The sequence below is a fragment of the Natator depressus genome, chromosome 8 (genome assembly GCF_965152275.1).
Source record: "Natator depressus isolate rNatDep1 chromosome 8, rNatDep2.hap1, whole genome shotgun sequence".
NCBI classification, from domain to species: Eukaryota; Metazoa; Chordata; order Testudines; family Cheloniidae; genus Natator; species Natator depressus.
Genome location: NC_134241.1, coordinates 8,385,483 through 8,404,689, shown reverse-complemented (window position 1 = coordinate 8,404,689; position 19,207 = coordinate 8,385,483). Strand labels below are relative to the sequence as shown.

Here is a 19,207-nt window from a genome sequence, read left to right as displayed (position 1 = left end):
TTGATTAAATCTGGCCTAATTGAACTTACACTGCAGTTATGGAACTCTTTCTTCTCCAAAAGGGGGATCAACTTGATACCTTTTTTAGGATTTTGTACTGCTGGTGATCACCATAGTATCTGACTGCAAATAGCAATTTAAAATTGATTTTCAAAATTTTGGGGCCAATACTGTAAGTGTTTTGGCATGTAGATCTACTGACTTCAGTGGGAGTTGTGTGAATGAAAGGCTTGCAAGATCAGGCTCTTTCTACTGAGTATGATGCCTATAAACTGCATTAAATCTCAAAAGTCTAATATTTATTATGATTGGACAATTTTACTGTCCTGTATTTGTGTGAACTTTTAGCATCTGACTCTGTAGAGTAGCCCCCTTAATTAATCAGGCCAGATTTTCTGAGATTTGGCAGAAAGATACCATATTCTAGTGGTAGATGTCCAGCAGGGAATCCTTTTGGCCTAGGGGAGGCCACTCTCTTATGAAATAAAACTGGTGGAGATTGCTCCTGCATCAGACCTACTCCCACCACCATTATAAGTGTGTTTGGAGAGGGGCAGGATGTGACAGAGCAAAACTTCACTATGACAGTCCTCCACTAGTGTAGGGTCTATTAGATCCAGTGATGAAAATTAGAGCTGCCCTTCTAGAACTCAGATACAGAAGAGAATGTAAGTGTTTGCAGGAATGGAAAATTGAAATAGTTCTCACTGTTCTGTAGTCATATATCCAAGACTTTAACCACCTTCCCCCCCCCCCCCCCCCATACACAGACACACTCTCACACGCATCATTTTTCTGGTTTAATTTTACTTTTTGTAAACCTGTTTGCAGGAAATCCACTTACACAGGATTTACTGAACCTCTACCAGGAACCGGATGGAACACGAAGGCTCCTAAATTATTTGCTTGATAATTTGGCAGGTACTGCAAAAAGAAGTAAGTGATCATTCCTGAAATATTTATTTATGCCATTTAAAATAAATACGACTACTTTACTTTGTGTATGTTTTTTTTTTTTTTAAATGTTCTAATAGTTTCAACAGAACAACCACCTCCAAGATCTTGGATTATGTTGCGGGAACCAGACCGAACAAGACCAACAGGTAGCATTGCAATGACTCTTTATAGATTTTTTTTTTTCCCCTCCCCCCATCTAAAATCACTTCACCATTACCATCTGCTGAAGTATTTCTTTTTGATACTTAAACTAAAACATCTCCTACTCACTGATGGTAACCAGCGTAGGCATTCCTACATCAAAGAGCACATTTGTCTGAGGAATTAGCTACTTTTTATTTTTTTCTTAGCTACCTTTATCTTGAATTGGACGACTCACAACTAGAGTTGAACTAGTTATTCAAGTATTTTAAAAGTAGCTGATCAATTGTAAAATATTAATTGAATGATTGTTCAAGAATCCAGGAACAGCAGAAAAGTTCCCCCTGATTTTCAACAAATGTAGAATAAAAAAAATATCCTGGACGATCAGAGAATATTTATATTTAAAACTTGTAGCCCCAAAGAAAATCTGCAGAATTGCTCTTTACTAGTTAGCTTAATTCTCTGTGTAAACTGCCTTTGTCTGCTATTCACCATTTATATCGGCAACATATGGAGGTTTTTTTAGTAACCTGTTAACAATGAGTGCTGTATGCCCAGACTAAAGGAGTGGCTGGTTATTTTAGAGAGAACATGTGATGCATTTTTCTGTAGGGTCAGCTGTTAAACTATATATTTGAGTTAAAGCACTTGAAGTGGAAAAATGAAGAATGTAATTGTGTTTTTTAGTAAAATATATCAGTAATTTAAATTATTGTTCTGCAGCCTTGTTTTCTGTCATGTGTTACAACGTACTTTGTGATAAATATGCCACCCGACAGTTATATGGCTATTGTCCATCATGGGCACTGAACTGGGAGTACAGAAAAAAAGCCATTATGCAGGAAATCTTGAACTGCAATGCTGACATCATAAGTCTTCAGGTAAATGATAAATTTATTTTTTCTTTTGTGTTCACTTGTATTGACTCTTGTACATTACATTCATTAAAGTAAACTTTCTTGTAAAGCAATATGTTGTAATTTAGAACACTTATTCATTGCTTGACATCAAAAGAATGCTTTTCAACCTACACAGTTGGAACACTAACCAGCAGCTGCTGATCAGAGAAATGTGTTGAAGTGTGTGTATATATAATCTGACGCATGTTCAAATAAAAGGCATGAGATAATCATATCTGGGGATTACAGAAATTTATTTATATCTCTTGCCTTAAAATAGCAGTATGTCTGTCTTCTGCTTACGTTCCTTGATTTATCTAATTTTTTGAGTTTCCAAAAGCCAGTTTGGAGGTGACTTATACTTTCTTCTAAAAGAGGCTAAATAATATAGAAGTAACACCAGTCTTCTGTATTCTGGTGGCGCTAAACAAATACAGCGTGCTGTCTTATAACTTTACAGGAGGTCGAAACTGAACAGTACTACAGTTTTTTCCTGGCAGAACTGAAGGAGCGTGGCTATAATGGGTTCTTCAGTCCAAAATCTAGAGCTAGGACAATGTCAGAACAGGAAAGAAAACATGTTGATGGTTGTGCAATATTTTTCAAGACAGAAAAGTAAGTGTGTTTCATAAAACCTTCTGTTGTGCCAGTTTCCTTTTGCACAATTCTTCTGGGTCAAATTTAGGCCCTAAATTGCTGTGACAAAGAAGTGTGTCTTTGTGTGGGACTCCTATTCTAACATTGTTGGGGATAATGGGAGGAGTTCATACTCCTTGAGGCCTTTTTAGCCAGAGCTAAACACTTTTTTTTGCATATCTGCCCCTTACGTGGCAACTCCATATTTTGTACAAAGTATTCCTACCTCTAGAAGGAATACTCTGCACAAGAGGTACTGTGTTGGGCACGACTAGTCTGAGAAAAGCCCATATTAACAATGATCTTTTAATGTTTTGTTGTATGAAAGCGAAAAAACACTAACAAATAAAATGAAATATAAAGGCAAGTACAATACAAGTATCATGAAATATTTTGTATTTATTTACTGCTGATGGTGTAAAAAAGCTCAGAAAAAACCCCAAAGCGTACGAAAAAATAAACAAAAAATAGGAAACATGGGAAATGTGACATGTAGAACACACACTTCAGGCAAAAGAAATTTCCATCATAAAACAGTGATACCTGTCTAGCTCTTCAGCTGCTTTTGCAATCCTAATCTGAGATATCTTCATGCTGAAGGTAAAATTTGCTCCATTGCAGAGGCCCCCAACCAAGATCCACTAGAAAACTGGTTTGAATCGGTTGGAAGCAGCATATCACTTTGTACTGGGGAGACCTTCACAATGAAAATTCAAGCAAAAATTTCGCCCTTGAACTCTTTCAAATCCAAATGCACTCCATCTGAGACAATAGGAAAAGACTACAGTCTTTAATTTATTTCTTGAGTGAAATTGGACTGAGTCATTTTGCGTTCTATGAAAAGTGAGACACCTGTCCTTGTTACCCAAACCGTTCCTAAAATAGAAGCCTAAACTTTAAAAAATGACTAGTGATTTTTGGGTGCCCAAATTGAGAGACCTTAAAGGGACTTGGTTTTCAAAAGGTGGGAGAACTCAGGACTTTCTGAAAATCAGGAGCTATTTTAAGGTGTCTAAAGTCAGGTACCAAAAAAATTGAGGCACCCAAAATCATTAATCACTTGTGAAAATATAAGGAATATATAGACAGTTAATTTTCCATCTCTGAAACAGTGATTGCCCTAGGTATCTAAGTCTTTAAGAATTTTTCTGTGTTCTGCTGTATCCACAAAACAATGCAGATGTCCGCTTCAATACACTCTGGTTCAGAATCAAGTGTTGAGTCACTCTCTCTTAAGCCTGCTAGTTCAAATAGATCAGGAGAAGGAAAATATCTTCTTGTATTTAACATTTTTCTGAATAAAGTCTGAAAGGATATGGGAAGTGTGGATTTTGGGAAGGAGGGGTTAATTTAAATCTGTTTAAGATGGAGTGCAGATAAAAATAGCTAATGAAATTATATTCTCCGACTTCAGCTCTGCATTTTTCTAAAGCAGTAATGTGACTGGCTGAGATTCTTGTAACTTAGTTTACTTATATCCTCTAACAAGTTTTAATTAAAATGAGGAAGAAGCTATAGTATTTCCTTTGTCATAAGACAAGTTAAGAAACCACACAATGTTGTTGTTTCAGATTCATCTTAGTTCAGAAACATACTGTTGAGTTCAATCAACTAGCTATGGCAAACTCAGAAGGGTCTGAAGCGATGCTGAACAGAGTTATGACAAAAGATAACATTGGAGTTGCTGTGTTGCTGGAGCTGCGAAAGGAATTAATAGAAATGTCACGTAAGTAATTTAATCCATTTTTTTGACAGGATTGTGATACAATATGTTACAGTCTCCAATACAAATGAAAATTTTGTTTCAGTGCACTAGAGAATGGAAAACAACATTCCACAAATAAACACCATATCTACAATTGTGTGCTGAAATTTTTGGGGCAAACTTCACTTAAAATAGAATTTGGGGGGAAAAATTGAAATGGCAAATGCTAAATCGAATGTTTGGATGATGCATGGTTTTTAAAAATTGGATTCCCCCCCACTCATTTTTTTTATAAAGAGAAAGCTGAAGAATTGAGGACAAGAGGGGAAATTAACTTGGTGTATCTGGCTGGAAAAATATAAAGTGCCATTGAACTAGCCACAGGTGGTTGTAAATTTCTTGATCATCTGCATAATACTCTGTAGCTTGGTAGTTCTCTGTCATGTAGTGCTTATAAATTCCACATGCTCTTGCCCTGGAATTCTCAGAAAAGTTGAGCCCTCAACTGACCTTGGAAATGTCTCGGTGTGGCCCTATTTAGCCTATAGTGCTTTATTTTCCCTATTATAGTAAACTTTTATTAACAAAGGCATAAACAAACATGCCTTTTAATGTGCGCTTGCAGGGGGATAAAAGGTTTGTAATGTGCATATGTGAAATTGCTGAGTTAAAAAACATAATTCTTAAAATACTAGACTGATTTTGCTAATCAGGGTGTGGTGATTACTTGGACAGTATTGCAAAGAATGGAGAAAAAACTCTAATTTTAAAAATATACTGTGCGTTGGTTTTCAACATGACTATATACAAGTAATGGCATTTTCAAACTCACAGTATTTAATTGTACCATCTCATTCTTGGGTTTTGGTCCTTTTTAATCTGATGTTATCCCGGTGTTGGAAGCAGCTGTAACCAGTTTAATTGCGGTTGCACAACCAATAAAGGAAACCCTCTTCATTTCTTGGCAATAAAGAAATAGGTTTAGCTTACAACTTTAAAAATCCCTTCCAGTGACATTTTCCCCCCTCACGATTCTGTTTTAAGGTTGGCCAAACTTAGCATCAGCCCTGTTTAAAATCTGTCACTTCTTAAAAATCATTTTTGGCTTATAATACAAGCCATCTAGTAGTCATTAGCTGAATCTGTTGCAGACACAGCAACTGTAAATACTTCACTTCCAATTTTAGCTGGAAAGCCACAACTTGGGATGGAGAAGCAGCTAGTTCTTGTAGCTAATGCACATATGCACTGGGACCCTGAGTATTCTGATGTGAAGCTGGTTCAGACTATGATGTTCCTCTCTGAAGTAAAGAACATTATTGATAAAGCCTCTCGTAGCCTCAAACCTGGACTTTCGGGAGAACTTGGAACCATTCCACTTGTACTGTGTGCAGATCTCAATTCTCTGCCAGATTCTGGTAAGAACAACAAGTTTACTTTTTTAGAACAAAATGTAAGAGATGTATGAATTGAAATTCAAAGGTCTTCCTTTTTAAAAGAAAATATTTTCCGTGTAAAAACGTAAGATGCTTGAGATTTTAAGATAAAAAAGTATCGTGGATAGTAGGGAGTCAAGAAATGATAAAACTACTCCATTATAGTCCTGGAGGGATTCTGCGCCACTGCACGTACGCGGAATTCATGTCCCCCTGCAGATTTCTTTGCATCCCCACAGAAAATGATGGGAAAGCAAAGGGAAGCCACAAAAGCGGTCACATGTCCCTCCCCAGCAGCACAGGTGTGTGGTTTCAGGCACCCTGAGCAGACAGCAGAAAGGTAAATCACTGTGCGGGTGAAGGGGGCTTGAGACACCCCGACTGGTGCCAGGTCAGACCCACCCCCTGTCTGTCCAACTCCCGTGCATCCAGACCTCCCCAACCCTTCCCACCCCCACTGAGCCCACTGCACCCTAACCCCCATCCCACTGAGCCTCACCACACCCTCCCACCACCCCTGCACCTGGGGCTGGGGATGCCTTGCTGATGGCTCCTCCCCTGTTCTGGGTTCAGCTGCTAGTCCCAGGTGGGCTGGGGATAGAGAAAGAGTGCACTTCCCTTGCACGGAGTGGCCAGGGCCAGGGCTGGGTCAGATCCACTCCCAGAAACCTCCCCCGGCTTCACCTCCAGCCTTCCTGCCCCCATCATCTTCAGCTGTGGAGAGAGGGGTCACTGTACGGGGACCGGCTCCCGTCTGCCCAACTCCTGTGTATCCAGACCTCTCCACACCGAGCCCCCCTGGACCCACTGAGCCCCACCATTTTAAAATATTGTATGCAGAATTTTAATTTTTTGGCACAGAATTCCCTCAGGAGTTATTTGATCTGTGACCTCATTGACTGTAGGGTAATAAATATCTCTTACCTTTAATTGAAAGCTTTATTATGTTGCCCATAGCAATACAACACTTTAAAAGTGAGAGATTTCTCCTGCTTAAAATAATCTCCACAGAACCCTACTTTCTGCTGCTTAAGTATTCCAGAACCATTGAAATATAAACCTTCAGATACTTCATGTACAATGCACATGCTAGCAAATGCATGATAGTATTGGACCCTTCCTTTCTGCTACTTGCTAATGTATAGGGTTTTTCCCAACCTTAAGGACACCCTCTGATCCTTGCACTCTTTTTAGTTAATGTTTTATGGGTGAGATTCTGTCTGACCTTCGGGAGATACACACGCAAGGAAAAGTGCCTAAGGAATCTTTCTTCCCTCCTGTTCTCCTTTCCGTGGGCAGGGGCCAGTCATTAATAAGCCTGACTTTCTCTGAAGGTGCTCAGGATCCACAACTCCAGTGGAAATTGGTGGGAGCTATAGGTGCTGAGCACCTCTGTGAACCTGATCCAGTGCGGCTAGGGAAGGCAAGGAGGGTATCCTTGCCAAAATGGCTAATGCAACAAGTAGTGCTTACCTCGAGCAGGAACAAAGATGGGGCCAAATATCTGCCTTGGAGCAGAGTCCCAAATCTCCAGATGTAATATGTCAATTGGCATCAAGCTTTCAGACCTATTTTCAATCTGTCTTCAGAAAAAAGTCATTCCCCTCACTTTGAGGATAACCTAGTTGTATCATCAGTCTGATTAGTGAGTGCTGAGGAGCAGGCTGAGAAGCTGCACCAGGGCTAGTTTCAGTGGTGAAGCAGGGCTGGAGTTTGAGCACCAACAGAAGGTGGAGGTGAGAGGAAGCTGCTCATTGCCTTTGCTGATGTTCTTTGACTTTTTTCCATCATCTAGGATCTTATTTAATCTTGTAGACTCTTCTATCAAAGAGTGTGCCTTTACTTGACTGATACTTGCTCTTAGTGAATGGCATGGCACTAATATAGAAAGTCTTTGAATATGTTATAAAAGTCATAGTGACTGTATGTATTTAACTTGTTGCTTGTTTAAGGTCCAGACGCAATCATGAATGAAAATAGCAGTTTGTTTACATAAACCTATTAACTAAATGCATAAGTTGGTACCTTTTTTTTCCCCTCCATGCCCCTCTTAATAGGTGTTGTTGAATATTTGAGCACTGGTGGGGTGGAAACAAATCATAAAGATTTTAAGGAACTGAGATACAATGAAAGTCTTACCAACTTCAGTTGTAATGGAAAAAATGGAACAACGAATGGAAGGATTACGCATGGTTTCAAGTTGAAGAGTGCCTATGAGAATGGCCTAATGCCTTACACAAATTACACATTTGACTTTAAGGTGAGAATTTTGCTATGTTATAGCAGGGTTCCCAAACTTTTTTTCCCTGAGGCCCACCTTTGCAGGTGCAATAGGCACTGCGGCCTACTGTTCACACAAGTCTGTCAGGGAGAGGGGCCCTATGGGGAGTGCACAGTCCCTCTCCTTAGCAGGAACCAGGGCCAGCTATAGGACAAAGGGGCCAGGAAGATGCCAGAGCTAGCCCCCCTGACACCCTCTGCCTCAGTAGCCTGCTGAGTGCCTTGAGATGGTCACTTGGCATCCCTGCCCCCATCACCCACCCTCGCATGCCTCACAGGCACCCCTTGCCAGGGAACAACAGAAGGGCTTGGGAGCCGCCAGTGCTGGGCAGGTGCTCAGGTCGGGCCTGGCCATTACCTTGTTGGTCCTGATGATGGCATCCAGGCAGAAACAGAGTGGCACCACCAAGCCCTGGTCCTTGGAGGAAGAGCGGGGGTGGGGGTGGGGAGTGGGAGTGGAGTGGGCTGCAGGGCCGATATTCCAGGGGGTCCAACAGCCCCAGATCACGGGGTGTGGTGGCTTGGAGTGGGAATAGCCACGAACCCTCCGGCCTCCCTGGGGTTGCCGCCTCTAATGGTTAGTTTTACAAATTTACATTTAAAAATACAGTAAACCAGAGAGCACTAATTCTTTCGTCATACTATAAATCACGATTAGTGTTTCCTATTTGCAAGGTAATAATGGTGTCTTGGGTCTTGGATGTTTGTTCTTTTTTTAGAAACAGGAAGCACCCTTAGGGTATTATGTGACATATTTTTAATTATCCCAACTAACTAAAAGGAGAACATGGGGTGTTAAGCTTCTGAATGAAACAGTGTTATTAAATAACTGCCCACTGCTCTGCATTGTTCCCCTGCTTCGTTGCAATGTGGAAAATTATCAACACTTCCTTACTCAGGGAAAGCAAAGATGGTTCTCTCTCTCTCTCTCTTCAAATCTGATGTGGCTTGAGGCCCTCTAGTTGAGCATTATTGAGTGTTTTACATACAAGCCTTTTTAAGTTTCTCCGCTCTTGGAGTAGAGCCAACAGCAATACCTTACCCCTAACAAAATGAAGAATTTGTGGTTGAGCATTTGGGCTTTCTGGTATCTTCCTTGCCTTGCTCCTAACAATTCATGGAGAAATGGTGACAGTAATTAGTAAGTATCATTTTTAACTAATACCATTCCCTTATATGGTTTAAGGGATGTGTTTCCTTGGCGATAAGAAACATAAGAACGGCCATACTGGGTCAGACCAGTGGTCCATCTAGCCCAGTATCCTGTCTTCCAACAGTGGCCAATGCCAGGTGCTTTAGAGGGAATGAACAGAACAGGTATTCATCAAGTGATCTAGCCCCTGTCACCCATTCCCAGCTTCTGGCAAACAGAGGCTAGGGACACTTCAGAGCATGGTTTTGCATCCCTGCCCATCCTGGCTAATAGCCATTGATGGACCTATCCACCATGAATTTATCTCTTTCTTTTTTGAACCCTGTTATAGTCTTGGCCTTCACAACATCCTCTGGCAAAGAGTTCCACAGGTTGACTGTGTGTTGTGTGACGAAATACTGCCTTTTATTTGTTTTAAACCTGCCGCCTATTAATTTCATTTGGTGACCCCTAGCTCTTGTCTCATGAGGAGTAAATAACGCTTCTTTATTTACTTTCTCCACCCCAGTCATGATTTGATAGACTATCATATTCCCACACTTAGCCATCTTTTTTCCAAGCTGAAAAGTCCCAGTCTTAATAATCTCTCCTCATATGGATGGTGTTCCATATCTCTAATCATTTTTTGTCATTTTCTGCGCTTTTTTCAATTCCAATATATCTTTTTTGAGATGGGGCGACCAGATCTGCACGCAGTATTGGAGATGTGGGCGTACCATGGATTTATATAGAGGCAATATGATATTTTCTGTTTTATTATCTGTCCCTTTCCTAATGATTCCCAGCATTAGGCTGCATTGTTTCCCTGCTTTGAATATGACTGCAATTTTACCTAGAGACCATAAGAACAATTGTCTTTGAGACAAATTAAGAACAAAATACTTGTTATAGAAAATAGCTTGACACCAGTGTATTACCTCTAATCAAAAGATATTTGATAATATTCTAGAGAGAAATTAGAAGCCCTTGATGCTATAGGGGAGGTATCAGGTATCTAATTGTAATATTTGGCTAATGGTGGATAACTGGAAACATTATTCTGAATTTGAATTGGAATAGCAGAGCAATGACTAATAATTGTTCGATCTTTAATTTAGTTATCACTAAATTCTGGTCCCACTAACGTCAAAAGGAGTTTTGTTGTTGATGTTAATGAGACCTGTATTTAGCTCTTAATGCCAAATGTAAATAATGAAGAGCCAGTAGCAATAGTCATTCTCAATGTCTTAAAACATTTAATAAGAGGTAGCTAACCTCTCTCTCCAACATACTGATTGTCACAACACATTATGGCAAAACTGCACTGAAGACTGCACAGTGTCAGTTCCAAGACCCTCCTCATAAGGTGGCTGTTCCCAATTTAGTGTTTTAAAATGCAGTCTGCAAGAGCAAGGAAGGAGAAGAGTAGTCTCCTCAGTGACTACGGTCACCTCTAGATCTGTAACCGTTCTGAAGTCCCTCTTAAACAAGTGGATGGGGGATGTCTGAAGTGAAATTACCACAAAGAGGAGAGGAGAAGTGACCGAGGTCCCAGTAGACACTAGTCTTCCCTGACCCATAATAGGCAACTCTTAGAACAGACCATAAAGGGGAGACCAAAGTAGTGGAACAAACTGTACCACAGGGAGGAAGTAGTGCCACTTCCTAGCTATTTGGCTTCAAATAAGTAGCTGAAAAGGTATCTGTAATACTATACTTAAATGTTGTCTTTGAAAAGGCATTTGGCCAAAGGATGGTGCACTAAGACACTTCTTTTCCCCTCCTATTTCAGGGTATTATTGACTACATCTTCTACTCTAAACCTCAGCTAAATATACTTGGCATTCTTGGACCTTTGGATCATCATTGGTTAATAGAGAACAATATAAGTGGCTGTCCACACCCACTCATCCCTTCGGACCACTTCTCACTTTTTGCACAACTGGAGCTTTTGCTGCCTTTCCTGCCCCCGGTAAATGGAATCCATCTCCCTGGCAGGAGGTAGTCAAGTACAACTTAGAGGGCAACCTCAATCTAACTTGTAAAATTGTAAAATCTGAATATAGAGGAGTGAGGTATGGCCAACAGGGATTTTTTCTTATTGATCTTAATTTTAAATCTAATTATTTGATAAAGACATAGTAAAAGCCAGGTGCTATCAACAGACACAATTCTGAGCCCAATATACCTTATATACTGTTAGACAGGAATTGGTGCATATGCACTTTTCTTTAATTTGTTACAATTAATCGTCCTGTTTCTTCTTCTATCCAACATAACACATTCATGCCTTGAAATAGAGAATTGTTGTACAGTATATTCTCTTTGCACAGATATCTGTAGCACTACTTTTTTGAGGCCAGTAGTAACATCAAGAACATTCTTCCGTACTTCACTCCCTCCTTTTTCAGACTTGCTTGTAAAATATAGAATTTGAATTTAGCCTTTATTGATTGTATATGAACAACAGAAGACCTGATTTATGAGATTTTGTACTTTAAAAAAATCAGATTTGGAAAATGATTGTATTGTAAACTAAGGCTAAATTTTTATCTGTTTTCATGTGTTATAAAGGCCAGCTTGTAAAAGAAGTTGCAACAGGTTTTCTCTGCTAATGATTTGCACTTGTTAGGGTTTTGTTAGCCCTTTTGTACTACTTTTATTTTCAGTTGAGAACATTGCTTTTTAAATCTAAATCTGTAAAATATTGGCAAATTTCTTAACTAAATACATGCATTTGTCTTTTTGATTTAAAAAAGAAAAACCATAAGGTTTTCACAGAACAGACAAACTAAGCAGTGAATGATGAGTAGGTCTGTATGGACTGAAAGTTATTGTTGATGTGTGTGCATTCTAATATTTTTATCTCTGATTTTTTAAGTAAAATTAGGGATGCTTGTGTACAGCTTCTTTTTATTTTAAAGGCTGTTTGTCCTATCTGCACTGTGCCTGCTTAAATTTGTTCTCACCTAGCACTGCCTGTGCATGCAGAGAAAATCTGTGCGCCCTCTTTTATATTTTTTAAATAATGTTAACACTTGTGAAAATTTTATGAAGATACTTTTGTATAAGCTGTGGCATCTTTATTTCCTCTTGAAGCATTGAATACACACTTTTTGAACATGTTCAGATTATGGGTACCCAGTTCCTAGCTTCTAATACCTAAGCACTGCTTCTTTCAGTGTCATCGCACAGTGCTATTTTTTTCACAGAGAAATACTATCATGTGAATCCTTTTCAGTTTAAGTGTGTTCCTCAGTCTCAGAGACAGTATCATTCCTTGAAGAAAAAAATTACATTTTCTGTTTATGAAGCAGTGTAAATTAGATGCATTTTCAGTATAGGTCCCTAAGATAATTCTTCAGATCATTTTTAAAGTGACCAAGTCATATTTTAAAGTGTCAGGTAAGACTAAAGTTAAATAGTATACCTTCATAGTGCCATTTAATGTCATAAAGCCAAGTATAAAACAGCTAATAAATTTAACTTGGACTTATAAAAGGGAGAATTTATCCACTCCTCCTTAACTAATACACTTTCAAAAATCAATGTAATTAATTGAGAGAGAGGAAGCTTGGTCTAACTGCTTTTGTTTCAACTGCAGGCAGGGAAGCAAAAGGACACTGAGCATTACGAGCAATTTCTGAATATTATAAATTTTTGTATAGAGAATGAGTTAGGTAATAATGATTCAAAATTTTATGAAGAGAAAATTGTCAGCACTTAAATGTGCTAAAACCATTCTGTTTTAAAATAGAAGTAAAATTATAAATTGTTCTGATCTACAAAATGTGTATTTTAAATTTCAGTAGGAAAAGTCTTGATCTTGAATCCTTGTCTGGGACCTGATTTTGTTGTTTTGTTTTTTAGTTGTGCAAACACCAAACATGTCCAATTTATAATCAGTACATTGAAATGCTGGTAGTATTGATGTAGTAGATTTAATGCTTAGTGTTATTTTTTTCTGTTTGTTTTTTTATTTTGTTTTTTGTAAAGTGTGAATAAAAGGTGTTTTACTCATGTTTCCTTAACAATGTGTTGGTAATGTGCATCATGACAATTTCCAGTGATGATGAGCCAATTTAGCTTGTCAAACTGAACAAACCTATTTTTTTCCTAATCTGGATTATATAATAGGTCCAGAAAGCTTTACGGAAGGGGAAGGGAAGCACTTACTCATTTTGTATTTCTGGGAAATAATTTACTTTAATACATGCTGGAGCTTGAGTGCACTTGTTAGATTCAAAAGGTTTGAGCTTTACACAATACCGTTTCACCTGTATTTGGTAGTCTTTTAAATATATTTGAATTTATGGCAGCCTATTAAAACATTATGGCCCTTTGTGTGTTGAAGACACAATTGTTCTTCTCTGGACACACTGCAATCTATGGGTCAGTTTGAACGACTTTTCTCCATCTTTTAGAGTAATCCTGTATTGTCTGATCTAAAGCCCACTGAATGTAGTGAAGAGACTCCTATTGACTTCAGTGGGTCTTGTCAGACACTACAGCATATTTGGCATAATTTATATCGCTCGGGTGTGAATAAACCACCCCCCAAGTGACATAAGTTACACCGACATAAGTGCTCATGTGCACAGCACTGTCATTAGCTTCTGCCATTCGCGGAGGTGGTTTTATTATACCGATGGGAGAGCTCTTTCCCATTGGTTTCAGCGTCTTCACCAGACATGCTGCAGTGGCGCAGCTGCATTGGTACAGCTGTGCCGTTGCAGCATTGAACATGTAGACATCCCTAATAGCTGTGACTCTGAAGCCTACCGAAGGAGAAATTTTTTAACATATAGGAAAAGATCAGATGCACCAATACTGGACTGATGTAAACTTCATTAAACAAATTTAAAAGAAATATTTTCCTGTGTTAAACAAATCTCACTCAAACTTCTCAGTTTTCAATTGCAACATAAACAAAATAATGCAATAAACTATCTTTATTTACAAAATGCAACATCTTTGCATCATAAACTCTGACATAAAATGGTTAGTGGCAATACTTTTATTTAAGGTGGCTTTAGATGTTGCCATAATGTACCTTCAGTGTTGCTGTTGTAAAAGTACATAACATAAAAATCATAGACCATTAGGTTGAGGTGTTTCATTCAAGTTAGACCAGATATTTTGGGGCCATCTTTTTTTACCATTTGATGAAAACCTCAAGTATGGTCTGCCATTACTTTGGTAATTATTTACACGTACAAAAAAATTCTGTGCATCTAAATTTAATTTGGGGGTATACTTTAAAGAAGTGGAAACAAATACAAAACATTGATATACAGATTGCAACTTTAACATATATCAGAAGTAGGCAAAGAAAAACCACTAGGAGAATGTTTGTAATTATTTTGTCCCGTTGGTGGCTTCAACAACTTTAAAAATGGCTAGCATTTTGACAGTAAAACTGATTTTAAGTTCAGAATACTGTGGCATACATGTCGGGTCTAATTCTAACAAAAGAGATTGTGTAATTTCATCTAGGATGTAAGCTTAGAAAAGTAGCTTAAGGTGTCAAATTTGCATTTTAGCCATGCAGCAAAAAAAACTCAAAACCGTACATCAAAGACAAAATAATTACAACACCATTTAAAAGAAACAAATCACACTGTAAAACTTATGAATATTTCAATTTACTGCTTAAGTAGAGTCTTCTTTCATCCAGCCTGACACAGTATTTTTAGTATATGTTAACTGCTATTCTTTTTTGTTTGCATAAATTTTAACACTTAAGTGTCTTGGTATGTTTAAGTAGTGTCTAAAACAGAATATCTTAGTCTTTATTCACAGTACTTCTGTATAAAGTGTAATGCACTGGACTAACTCTTGTTTACCATTCATTTAACAAAAACCAGCACATTATCTGCACTAAGCTCAAAGAATGTTGCATTTGTCAATAGGCAGCTCTTTAATAAGATAAAGGGGGAAACTGAATATGGTCTGATGGTAAACAAGGGCTTTTACTGTTCTCTTCAGTGGAACTTTCTTCTTGGTCAAATTTTAACTAGCTAGTATTATATTTATATACAGGGTCTTCTTTTTTTCTTTACCAATGTATTTTCCTACTCATAGCTGACCAATAAATTCAATATCTGTTTCAAACCTTTTTGCAGTGTAATTTATATTTAACATTTTTATTTCTAAATGCTTCATAAAGTTGTGTGAATAGTTAAAGTAAATTTAAAATAGTTTAAACACAAAACTGACGTACAGGAAACTTTACAATCCTGTGGAGACCTTTTGTATTCTAACTGCAAGCTAGACACTGATTCACATCATCTACTTCGGAGATTCACAAATCAAAGCCATGAATACTGACGCCTGCAGACTTTGTGGAAGTTCGTCTCCAGATCTGCACTCTGAAGCTTGCTCCTGACTCTGAGAGGCTGCACCACAACCCCTTATCTGAACACCATGCCAGTTTAAGACAGTTCAGATTTAAACAAGACAGATTAGGCCAGGAATGCAGTAAACTGTAGAATATGAAAGAACTACAGAGATATGTCTGTCAGCCAAGTACAGTAGGAATAAAGAATTTTTGTAAACATTGAGTCCCTGTCTCTACTGCTACAGTGACCGCAGACCCATTTCTGCTTTTGGTTTCCTCTCTCCATCCCGAGCCCCTCGGCATAGCCGGGGGCAAAAGTGTTCACCAGTAGAAGAGTTGTTTGTAGTTTGGGTTGGTTTTTTGTTTTGTTTTTGTTTTTGTTTTTGCATGGGGTGGCCTCAAGCAGCAGTACCACTAAACTTCTCTATTTTAAGCCTGAAACATGAGTGATAGTGTCGTCAGAAAGAGCAGCAAATTGCCCAAAATACGATATGCTCCAGCCACTGATCCTGTACAGTTTGCAAGGTTTTGGTGCTATGAATGAGAATTTTAACCAGGCAGTTTCCCTTAGGCCTTCACATACAAACAGATCCCATATGCAGGTTCCAAGGCAGAATCAGATGCAGGCGCAGCCTGTCAGTGGCAGAGATTCATGCAACAGGTTTGTGCAAGCAGTCTTGGTACTCTCCTGGTGTATACTCAGATGCAGGAGAGGTACAGTGCATGCAAGTCATAGACATGCAACTGATAAGGTAAGCGGGGGACAGGTACTCTTTCCCCTGTTGGTATCTCATGAGCTTCCTCACCCTGGAGTGGGTGGCTAGCCTTGTAAGTCCGCTGCCAGGGAGACCATTAAATAGACAGCAGGTTCCCCTGAAGATCTTCCATTTCTCAAAATAATGATAGCACTCATAGAGGAGGAAGGTTTCTTGGCACTGCAGCATTGACAGTATTAGATCTGTGCTAAGATTAGCCTAGGAGTAAGAGATCACAGCTACATAAATGCACAAAACTAGTGCATTTGGATTTAATTTGTATCCCATCTGAAGGCAGCCTAGGGTTGAGTAGGCCAGGTAACTGGGGCATGCTTACAAACCAGATGAGGGCAGAGGAGAGCACTGCATACGTTTAAAGGTTCAGGCCTAAAGGAAGAGATCCTGATGAAGCTGGACAGAATTAAAGATACAGAACTAGAATCGAAGCTAATGTAAATCACTGGTGTTCCATTTGACCTAGGTGAAGCTATGACCACTTAAACTGGGTGAGTTGCAGTAAGCCAGGTGCTCTCAGAAAGTTAAAGGTACCCTACTGAAAGCCAGATTCTGAGCTTCCACCTAATGTCTTTTCATAAAACATCAATAAGAAGTCTTTGACCTAGGCCTAGGGATACAAGAAGCTTCTTCATCTTCTCTTGGTAGCATCCTAGACTTCAGAAGGATACAAAATAAGATCACGGGGAGGGGAGAGGGAGAGTGGGCAGAGCAAGCAGACACCAGCATCAAATTTTTAAACCACTTACTGGATCTGCTGCCTGTTTTGCTGGTCAATAATAATAAGGAACCCAAACATAAACTGGTGTCTGGACTACTGAAATCAAATTAACAGGTGAAACTTTATATCTGGCCAGGACCAGTACAAAACTGCTACTAAACATCACTTGGAAGTTTCATTTGTATGAATTTCTTAATATAACTTTTATGGTTATTTTAAAGTTGTTAGGGGTTTTTTTTTGGCTAGTTACAGTTCTGCTAATAAAACAGGTTCTTTATTTCTAGGGTAATTATTTTTCTAATATGTTTTTGAATTAGTGAAATTGAGTTTTAATACAACAGCTTAAATGTAGTGCAATCAGATTTCCAGAGTTCAAAACTAAAAAGATATAAATGATAAATAGGTACAATAGATGTTGATTAAAAACACTACTGTTTTCAAGAGCCACTTGCAGCCCCCTCTCTGTGTGGTTTAGAGAAAAGGGAAAGTGAAAACCTTTGTTCCAGAAAAAGTGAGCCAGGTTCCTAAAGCATTATGTGTATTTTGTAATCAAATAGGTAAGAGTAGGAGCAGTTTGCAGTGCTCACCAAATCCTAAATTTACATGACTGACACTTTAATGTTGAACAAAAACCTGGAATTTTTGTGCATACACAATTCAAAATTAAGGTTATGTGATTTTTATTTGTTCAGGCCCCAGTCTTGCAATTGACAGTGTGGGGGTTACGTCCACACATAGTCTGAATGAGTGCAAGGCGGGCCTCCCTACACAACTTTGCTAATCCACGTCTCTTCTGGCCAGCAACACCTATGTTGTTCTATTACTAGGCTCTAAAAAGCAGAGGTTTTTCACTTGTCCCAAACTGTCTCTAGCAATGGTCCCCAAACTTTTCAGGATTGTACCCCCTCTTATCTCTGTTTGCGCCCTCCCCCTCAGGGCTGGAGTAAGAGGGGACAGACTGAGGCTACAGCTGCGGCTTAGGAGTGGGGCCAGGACTGGAGCCAGAAGCTGGGGCTGGGGGTGGGGAAGCGACTGGGGGTTGGGTGCGGAGCCACAGCCAGGCCAAGGCTGGGGGTAGGTCCCGGTCTGGGGCTGGGGGCAGGGCCCAGTGTTGGGCCAGAAGCTGGGGCTGTGGTGGGTTCAGGGCCAGAGTAGAGCTGGGAGCAGAGTGGGGCTGTGTGGCGTTCACTCCCTGCCCTGCATAGTGGCAGGCCAGGGACCCAGCTGTGCTCCCCTCTGTGCTCTGCTAGGGGGGTTCGCCCCACAGTCTGGGGACCTCTAGTCTACTGGGTTTTTGTTTGATGAGTGAAAAACACGAGAAGTGATTTCTTGGGGGATGTCATAGACTGGCTGGCCCTGAAAGGGAGTCAGGCTCAGCCTTGCCTCTCAGACCTAGCAGTTAACCCCCAGCTGCTCCTGATCTGGTGACTCAATTACAATTATTAATCCCAGCTGTGAAAGGGTCAGGGTGGACTAGGTAGAGAGCTCACTGAGGGAGAAGACCTAGGTCATGAGAGGAATATGGGGAGTTCTCTTCTCTGGGAAGGAGAGAGTCTGTGACAAACAGGGAGGTCCCTGGGAGACACTGAGGGAATCCCTGAGGAGGGAAGATAGTGGGGAAGCCTGCTAGGAAGAAAGGCCTCCAGGGAAAAAGCAATTAAAGAAATCTGCAGTCCCCAGGACTTGAGATGAAGAACAGGGAACTTTTCTGTTTGGATGGGGGGGGGGGGGGGGGGAATGTTTTGTGGTTTCAAAAGGGGCCTGAACTAGATGCTTCTCAGCTGGAGGGCAAATTGTGCATGGTGGCAGTCTACAGGGGGTCTGGAGACAGATCCGTGCAACTCCATGCTCCCACACGAGGCTCTGATTTGGTGAGTAGAAAAGCTTTCAAGGGGGAAATACTGTTTGTTTGTTTTAACTAATTTGTTCCTCTGCAATTTTTTGTATCCATTATAACGGCGATGCTAAAATGTGTACATCGGACATGTTGTACTACTTATTTTTCTACCAAAATACCTGTATTTGTAATAATCAAAACTTACTTTTCTTCTGGTGCTATTCCTCCCAAGAAACTTGGCTATTTGGTTTCTGAGGTACCCTCATGAATAAGCAATTGAGAATTTATTAATGAGCAGAGAGCCTGAGGAATCGAATGAAAGAAAATTTGCAGATCTTATGGAAGTCCTT

General features: G+C 39.6%; 1 protein-coding gene across 1 annotated transcript in view; it reads left to right on the top strand.

The window, feature by feature from the left end:
* Positions 1-15,715, top strand: part of CNOT6 (CCR4-NOT transcription complex subunit 6) — a 51,919-nt gene extending 36,204 nt beyond the window's left edge. The window contains exons 6-13 of the mRNA XM_074960355.1: positions 832-936; positions 1,035-1,103; positions 1,825-1,982; positions 2,461-2,615; positions 4,208-4,362; positions 5,529-5,759; positions 7,835-8,037; positions 10,982-15,715. Of these exons, the coding sequence (XP_074816456.1) occupies positions 832-936; positions 1,035-1,103; positions 1,825-1,982; positions 2,461-2,615; positions 4,208-4,362; positions 5,529-5,759; positions 7,835-8,037; positions 10,982-11,194 (1,289 nt within the window). The 3' untranslated portion in view covers positions 11,195-15,715. The remainder of the gene's footprint in view (positions 1-831; positions 937-1,034; positions 1,104-1,824; positions 1,983-2,460; positions 2,616-4,207; positions 4,363-5,528; positions 5,760-7,834; positions 8,038-10,981) is intronic.
* The last annotated feature ends 3,492 nt before the right edge of the window (positions 15,716-19,207 follow it).